Source organism: Stomoxys calcitrans, chromosome 1, assembly GCF_963082655.1.
Source record: "Stomoxys calcitrans chromosome 1, idStoCalc2.1, whole genome shotgun sequence".
Lineage (NCBI taxonomy): Eukaryota > Metazoa > Arthropoda > Insecta > Diptera > Muscidae > Stomoxys > Stomoxys calcitrans.
This window is the reverse complement of record NC_081552.1, coordinates 155960479-155969416: the sequence shown is the minus strand read 5'-3', so window position 1 is coordinate 155969416 and position 8938 is coordinate 155960479. Positions and strand designations below refer to the sequence as shown.

Genomic DNA, 8938 nt, shown 5'->3' with positions numbered 1-8938 from the left:
TCGACCAGGCCGAACTTAGCACGCTTTTACTTGTTCTGGTTGTATTTCTTCTATACTTTTCGAATTGAGTCAGTGCGCATGAACGTGAGTCAACATGAAAATTTCCTGCGTAACGATAACATGGTTATTTCATTAAAATTTACTCATATAAAATAATAATGTCCAAATGAATGAAATCAGCATGCTTGTTTCTGTTTAAACATTTACACCGGTATTATTGTAGATGTTTTATTTGAGAGACATCCTTTACAGTGATTTCCCTAATTGTCAAATAAACCTTTTTTAAGGCTTCATTAAGTTTTGTGATACGATCGTTAAATACTATTGATTTTCACTGTGAAATTCGAACTTAGTACCTGCCTTTAATTATTAAACAGCCCTCCACTTCTTCACCTATTAACAGCCAACATTAGCGCACCTATCTGTATTTCGCATAGTGTAGATGTGCCATACATTGGCATTGATCAAAATTTCAATGTGAACCCATATCTACAAAGATTTGTGTACGAGTATGTGAATATAAAAAGGTATACATTAAAAATATAAGAATGTGTTTTAATCGGTCTAACATCATTTTGTTTTAATCCACTAAAGATGCGTGTTATTCTCATTATATTCTTAGTATCAAAAATATCAGCCGGTTTTCAAATATCTCAAATAGGTGTGTGCATCAATATTTTGATATCAAAACCAGTAAAAATTATCTCCAAAACCAGAAACACAAAAGAAAGTTTAAAAGTGACAAAATATACGCGCATAAACAATTGTACAAATAGTAAATGTTATTAAATTAATACAAAGAGTTGATCGAATTAAGTTTGTGGTGTACTTGAAATGTGGCAGATCCATGCGCGCATGAATGGAATGACGTTAATTTGAACACTCTAAATAATACAATTTCGTTAGCAAACGAATCCCGTATTATTAAACACACACATTAATGAATAGTTAAAAAAAAATAACAATTCACTTGACAAGGTCATTAGTTTCTAATCATATTGTATGCTAACATTTAGTGGTATTTTTGCAGTAAATATTTAGTTTCCATCCCACTTCCACGTATTTTACATGCGAGCGAGGATATATTGTAGCTATTTTGAACTTCCATGAGTTGAAAACTTTTTCGTGTGTATATTTTTGATTTCATATTTTTTAACAGCACGTTGTTTCTCTAAAAATTAGCATAACATCAATGACGACAATCTTGGTTGGAAAAAAATAAAAAAAAAACCTATAAGAGCCATATCGATACAATAGAAATCATAATGAAAATATATTTCATTTGACAGAATTAGGACAGGTGGAGGATATGTAAAAAATTAACACAATTTGAAGAATTAATTTAAGATTGGGACCAAGGCGTATTTAATAAGGTGGCCGCATCAGCACAGCTGATGGAATTTGAAATGCCAAATCATTTTTGAATTCGCTTAAAACGGTCTAAACTTCAAAATTAATATATTATAAATTGATTTTTGAATTTGCTGCTGGTTTGGTTATTAAACTTAAGTTATTTAATGGTACGCGTCTAACAACCTGAATCGCTATCAACTTCACTCAAGGAACTTAGGTTTATAGCGTCGCCCTCGAAATAGATTCAAAAAGCGCTAAAGAACAAAGACTAAATTTGCGGCGGTACAATGCATGACAATAATAAATAAGAGCCAGGCGTGCTGAAGAAGTTCCCTCCAATCTGCCATTTCAAGTCCCTATGGCGCGTTTTCAAAGTTCTGACATTGCAATTGCTAGTTTGAAGCCCTATCAGTAGTGAGAGCTATCGATCCACCCCATCTAGGAGAGGTCCCCTGAACACACCAAATTACTTCATATTGGTGAAAAGCACCAACTTTATCTTTCGGGGGTTTACGTCAAGCCCCTTGGCCAATCTTGGCAGCATACTATATGCTCTCTGGACGGCCGCACAACACGATGAAAACGTCATCCTCGTATCCAACAATCTTAAGATCCCCCCCCTTTCCAAATGATCTAAAAATTCCACAATTTTCCAAGAGACCCAAAAAGGGTTACATAAACCGTCCTTAACTCTAGTCACAATATTCCTAATGGAGCTCTTTGCTGTTGTTGTTGTATGCACATTTTCATGTGGAGGTGACGATCCTCGTCAAGCTTGTTCCGGTCAAAAGGACCGATCGCCGCGGTTATTTAAAGCCGTCAATAACTCGCCTTGTCATATGGAGCGTCTGCGACTGCTGTTGCAGCTACTCCGTATGGAGCATTCCACTATCCGCAAACTGTGGACGCGCCCGCAGCTAAGCTTCTCGTGAGAGTAAAGAACAGCACACAGATCGGACCTCAAAGTTCCAGCTTGTGTGCTGCACACAGCTATGCCGTGCCGGGAACACTTTGCTATCGCTAATTATCCTGCCCATCAACATCGTATGAACTCAATTCAGAAGGAATCCTCATGTACACCAGAGAGTCATGCGTTTGACACATGTGATGCGTGGGCCCTGGTTATAAATAAAAGAGACAAACGTCTATGATGTTAGAATCATTCCCAGCCCCATTGGAATTGAGTTATAACTACCCTGGTCTACCGCTTTACTGCTACAACAACCTAGTGAAAACTATTGGGTTGCCCAAAAAGTAATTGCGGATTTTTCATATAGTCGGCGTTGACAAATGTTTTCACAGCTTGTGACTCTGCAATTGCATTCTTTCTTCTGTCAGTTATCAGCTGTTACTTTTAGCTTGCTTTAGAAAAAAAGTGTAAAAAAAGTATATTTGATTAAAGTTCATTCTAAGTTTTATTAAAAATGCATTTACTTTCTTTGAAAAAATCCGCAATTACTTTTTGGGCAACCTAATATTTAAACCTGCCGCCTAAATGGTTGTGTCTGTAGCCAATTGGAATTTTGAACATTTTTAAATTTGAATTTTTTCTTGCTTGACACTCAAAAATTATAAAAAAAAACTATTTTCTTCTTGCTCTGATTAGTAGAAGCAAATTTTATATGTCACGGCGAATTGAATTTTCTTCGTCCTGTTGTAGCAATTCGCCGATGCGGCCACCTTATAAATACGCCTTGATTGGGATATTACTCTAAACGTTATAGAATGGTTTTCAATTTTGTCAAACTTTATAGTTTGACAAACACTTTTGGGTCGACGCAGTCCGGTCGGTAGGACGAAGAAAATCCCATGGGGGGATCCGGATCGCGAGAAGACGAGGCTATTGCTGAATGGAAGTAAGAAGGAGGTCAGTATAGCTTTCTGTATCATAACGGCACACAAAGCATTACGAACTCACTTATTCAAAATAGGGATTTGTTAGTAGCACAAAATTCCTGACTTATGTATGACTTTTTATTGCGTTTCTACATTTTAAACAGTGTTTATCTTTTCAACAATCGAATCGAAGTAGATATCGGATACATATGTATGCAAATGCACATTTTTTTGAGCATCGAAAACACAGAAATTCATTTCATCGAATGTACGTTAAGTAAATACTAAGCAATTTTTGCATATTTTATGAAAATTGTATAATTTTTATACCCACCACCGACCACCGAAGGATGGGCGTATATTCATTTTGTCATTCCGTTTGCAACTCATCGAAACATCCATTTCCGACCCTATAAAGTATATATGTATATTATTGACCAGCGTAAAAATCTGAGACGATCTAGCCATGTCCGTCCGTCTGTCTGTTGAAATCACGCTACAGTCTTTAAAAATAGAGATATTGAGCTGAAATTTTGCACAGATCCTTTTTTGCCCATTAGCAGATTAAAATCGAAGATGGGCTATATCGGACTATATCTTCATATAGCCCGCATATAGACCGATCCGTCAATTTAGAGTTTTAGGCCCATATGTTAGGCTCTTCGACATCCTTCCTTAATTTGGCCATGATCAGTCCAGATTTGGATATAGCTGCCATATAGAGCGATCCGCCGATTTAGGGTCTTAACAGTGAGTTGTGTTAGGCCACACGACATCCTTCTTTAATTTAATTAAAGGCGCATTTATTGACCGATTTAGCCAAAATTTGGGACAGTGAGTTGTGTTACGTCCATCGACATCCGTCCTCAACCTGGCTCAGATCGGTCCAGATTTGGATATAGCTGTCATATAGACCGATCTCTCGATTTAAGGTTTTGGGCCCATAAAAGGCGCATTTATTGTCCGATGTCGTCGAAATTTGGGACAGTGAGTTAATTTAAGCCCCTCAACATACTTCTGCAATATGGGACAGATCGGTCCAGATTTGGATATAGCTGCCATATAGACCGAACTCTCGATTTAAGGTTTTGGGGCCATAAAAAGCGCATTGACCCATTGACCTATGTTATGCTTTTCGACATCCGTGCCGTGTATGGTTTAGATCAGTTTATTTTTAAATAAAACTACTAAAAAGATCAATATTTTGTTATACACAATTGAACAATGACTTGTACTTATTATTATTTCGTCCAATTCGGAACATATTTCGATATAGCTGCTATGGGGCATAAGGTGTGCATTTTTCACCGTGTTTTGACGAAAGGTGGTTTAGATATATACCCGAGGTGGTGGGTATCTTTTACTTGTTGTATATCTTTGGATATTTTCAATATTTTTTGACATCAAAAACACCAGCTGTCGGAGATGGGTGAACGGATTTAAGCGAATTTTTTTTTGCACCATTAAAGTAACCCAAAAACATTAATCTGTTAAATATTTGTTTGATGATGCTATTGGAGGAACGCCTCATCCTAAATCGATTCAGACAGATCGGATCAATATGTGGTTCAATGGAAGGTATTTGAGAGTTCAATACAAAACTGGCAATCAGTTATTGAACCATTAATACTATACGATCTTCCAATAAAAGGTCTTGGCCTATAAATGGCACATTTATTAATAAATTTCGCTGACATTTTAAACACTGAGTTACATTAGATCCCTCAACACGGGTGTCATTGATACAGACCAGACTGTATTTGGAAGTAGGAAGGAAGGATTCACAAAAGGCGCATTTATTTCGGGATTTTGCTAAAATTTAAAGCAGTGACTTATATTTGATCCCTCGACATTTTTGCCCAATTTTGGTCTAAATCGGATCATGTTTGGATAAAGCTGCTATATAAACCGATCTCCCAGGATTCACTGAATAAGGTTAAGCCAAGCGATCAGCCGATATACTTTTTTTTTAATATTTGGCAGTACTTGGCATTGAGGATGTCAACTTGTTCTCTTTTTACATTCATTCTTTGTTTACGTTTTCTCCTATATGATGACATTTTCAATCGTCAAATTTGACATCCTTAATGATGTTTATGGGGCCTATCCACTTTGTGTTTTGCATGTGACCTAACCTTCTATTAGTGAATCCTGCCGATCTCCCAACTTAAAGTTTTTTTATCCATAAAAGGCTCATTTATTACTCGATTTGTGTGAAATTTAGAACACTGGGTGTCGAGAAGACTAATACCAGTCGCTTTTCCTAACTTCAGCGAAATCGGAAAAATGCACCTTCTAGGGTCTCAAGGTCCTAAAATATATAAATATGGTTCTATATGGATCATATTCGTTTTGACGTCGAGTGAACTAGTAAAACTCTTTCTTTCAAGTTTTAGCGATATCAAGCAATAAAAGCTAATTTTATGGGCTTAAGACCTTAAATCGGAAGATCAGTCTATATGGGAGTTATATTAAGATATCGACCTTATCCAGACCATATTTGCCATGAATGTCAAGGAACTCAATGCGATTCACTGTGCTAGTTTTCAGCGAAATCAAATACTTTATGCGCCCTTTAAAGGTCTAAGAATTTAGATCGGGAGAGAGGTATATATCCAAATATTGTTCGATAAAAACAATACTGTGACCAATTTAAACGAAACCAAGCAAAAATATACGGATTTTTTTTTTTGGTCTTATAACTTAAATCGGGAGATCGATGCAAATTGGGGCTATATTAAGAAATAGACTGATCTCAACCATATTCGCCACAGATATCAAGGAATTTTATATATGGGGGTTGTCCCATATTTCAGCGAAATCGGGTAAAAAATTCAAAGTTCAGAGAAATCGGATAAAAAATGCAGCTTTAATTGGCCTTATGCCTTAAATCGGGAGATCGGTATATATAGGGTCTATATTAAGACAAAGACCGATCTGAATCATATTCGCCACATACATATACCATGGAGCTTCATAGAATGGGTTGTTCCAAATTTCAGCGAAATCAGATAAAAAAATTCAGCTTTTAGTGGCCTTAAACCTTTAATTGGGATATCGGTCTATATGGGGGCTATATTAAGATAAACACTCAGAGAAATTTGTAAGTAAAAACGAGCAAAAATATTTGCTGTAACAGCAGAAAGTCTGCTGAAAATGGGACAGCAGCAATTTGTTACAAAATAGCAAACATTTTCTGCTGTTTTAAAATTTTAAAAGTTAAAAAATATTCCATCATATCTCTCAATTTTACAATTTTTTTTAAATATTATACACAATATAATTGTTGAAATTTTTGATTATAATTTCGTGGATAGTTCGGCTTGAGGTCATGTACAATTATTAAAAATAGATGTCGGTGTTTTTTATTAATTGTTTTATTTTAAATTTTTCCAATATTTCGATTACCGCCGGTAATCTTCATCAGAGAATGGATGACTAAAAAGATTATACTAGCATAAAACAGAATTTAACAAAAGCACAGAAACAAAAATATAAATTTGATTAAAATTTAACGTTTGTAACAGAAATTACATTTTAAAATAAGTGAACTTATTTCTTACACCACACAAGAATGACTGAAGCTTATTGGCTATTGCTTATTTTTGTCTATTGCTTATACTTTTGTATTAAGTTTCTATATATTGGTGCACAGTGGTCTGTATCCGTTTTGTAGTTCATACGTTCGGCAGTTGGGGTGTTAATTATGTGCAGCATTTCTAATGTGTATCTTCTTTTGTAGTTAGGTTCTTGGGCCAATATCTTGACGTCCTTGAAATTTGGTACATGTTCTCGAGTTGCACAGTGGGCTGTGAGTGCAGTCTTCAGTTCTAAAGGCTTATCCTTTGCCTTTTGATCCGATTTATGAGCGGAAACCCTTGTGTTTAGTTTCGTTATTGAAGTGCCAATACATGCCATTGGGCTTATCTTGTATACCACGTTCGGTTTTTCCTCTTTCCTTGTCCTAGTTTTAGTCTTGCTAAATAGACTGTTGACGGTATTGCCGATCTTTAGTGTCAGTTGGTATGAGTCCTTGTTGTAAATGTTGGAGTTACCAAATCTCTTCGAAAAGCCGGAAATATATGTTGTCCTTTTATAAATTCTAGGTGCAACTTCCTTCGTATCCTTGCTGTTTTTGTTCTTAACGTGTTTTATAAGATCCGTTACCGTTTTTCTTGGGAAATCATTTTGCTCTAATATGTTTCGAATTCTCTTCTTATTTTCGATGTGGAAGGATTTGTCGCTTATTTTGAACACCCTATATACGACTAAAAAGAGACCAAACATCAGGAATTCAAATCAAAAACAACAAAATTGTCACACTTTTTAATGAAAACATCATAAACACGACGATAAGAAACGGGTTATTGAGTAAAACTGCTAACGCTCCAAGGATATATGGACTACCAAAAATCTATAAAACAGGTACTACAAGTTTATTTCAAGCATAGTGGGGGAAACTCGAACATTTCTAAAGGAAAATGAGGACATTTTAATACTAAGCGCAGGTCACGGAGGCAAAACTGTGGCGATGAAAAAGTGAGAATATGATGCATCCTAGGGGACATCTGCGCGTATAGAAGACTTAAAAGAGACCTAAAATTAAACACGACGATAAGGAACAGGTTATCGAGTAAAACTCCTAACGCTCCAAGGATATATGGACTACCAAAAATCCATAAAACAGGTCCCCACTTAGGCCGATATGTTCCTCTATAAACTCCCCTACATACGGATTATCCAAATACATCACAGAGATATTAAACAATGTTACGAAGGACCCAATATACAACATAAAGGATGGAATAGAATTCAAAACGAAAAATAACAACCAAGAGATTAAAGACACGGAATTACTTGTCTCGTTCGATGTTGTATCCTTGCTCCCCAGATTGACAGGAATCTGGCAATATCTTATATATAAATATCAATTTGTGTTTGTTTGTAGGTATGTTTGTGTGTTCCTTATAGACTTAGAAACGGCTGAACCGATTTTCTTGAAATTTTCACAGATGGTGCATAATGATCCCGTGGTGAAAATAGGGTACTAATTTTTTTTAAATCCTGACTAATTTTCCCCTTACACTAATTTTCAGAAACACTACACTAATTTCCAGATCTCGGAGATGGGTGGTTCGATTTAAGCGAAATTTTGTGTGCTCTCATATAGCACCCTAAAAATTAAAATTTGGTATCCAAATTTAGGATGGGGTACCTAGGGGGGCTGCCCCACCTTAAAACCTACCAAACATATATTTAGACCAATCACGACAATATGGGACTCAAATGAAAGGTATTTTGGATAAGAAAACGTATCTGATATCCAATTGTCGAACCAAGTGCTAGGGGACCACCCCAACCCCCAAAACATCCCCAAATCGGACATATTTACCGACCATGGCAATATGGGACTCAAATGAAACGTATTTGAGAGTAGAATACTAATCTGATATCCAAATGTGGGACCACGTTTCTGGGGGTCCACCCCTTCCCCAAAACACCCCCCAAACAGTACTTATTTACTGACCATGGGAATATGGGGCTTAAATAAAAGGTATTTTAGTGTAGAATTCGAATCTGATATGCAAATATGGGTCCAAATTTTACGGGGGCCGCCTCTCCCCAAAAAAATCCCCCAAAAGTGGACAAATTTACGACCATAGCAATATGGGGCTCAAATGAGAGGTGTTTGGGAGAAAAGCACGAATCTGATATCAATATTCAAGAAAATTGTCTATGGGGCCACCCC

The 8938-nt window shown here is 36.2% G+C and overlaps 1 protein-coding gene across 1 annotated transcript in view; it reads left to right on the top strand.

The window, feature by feature from the left end:
- The first annotated feature begins 579 nt into the window (after window positions 1-579).
- Window positions 580-8938, top strand: part of LOC106093593 (alkaline phosphatase) — a 36735-nt gene continuing 28376 nt past the window's right edge. Inside the window, exon 1 of the mRNA XM_059371017.1 lies at window positions 580-661. Within this exon, the coding sequence (XP_059227000.1) occupies window positions 595-661 (67 nt within the window). The 5' untranslated portion in view covers window positions 580-594. The remainder of the gene's footprint in view (window positions 662-8938) is intronic.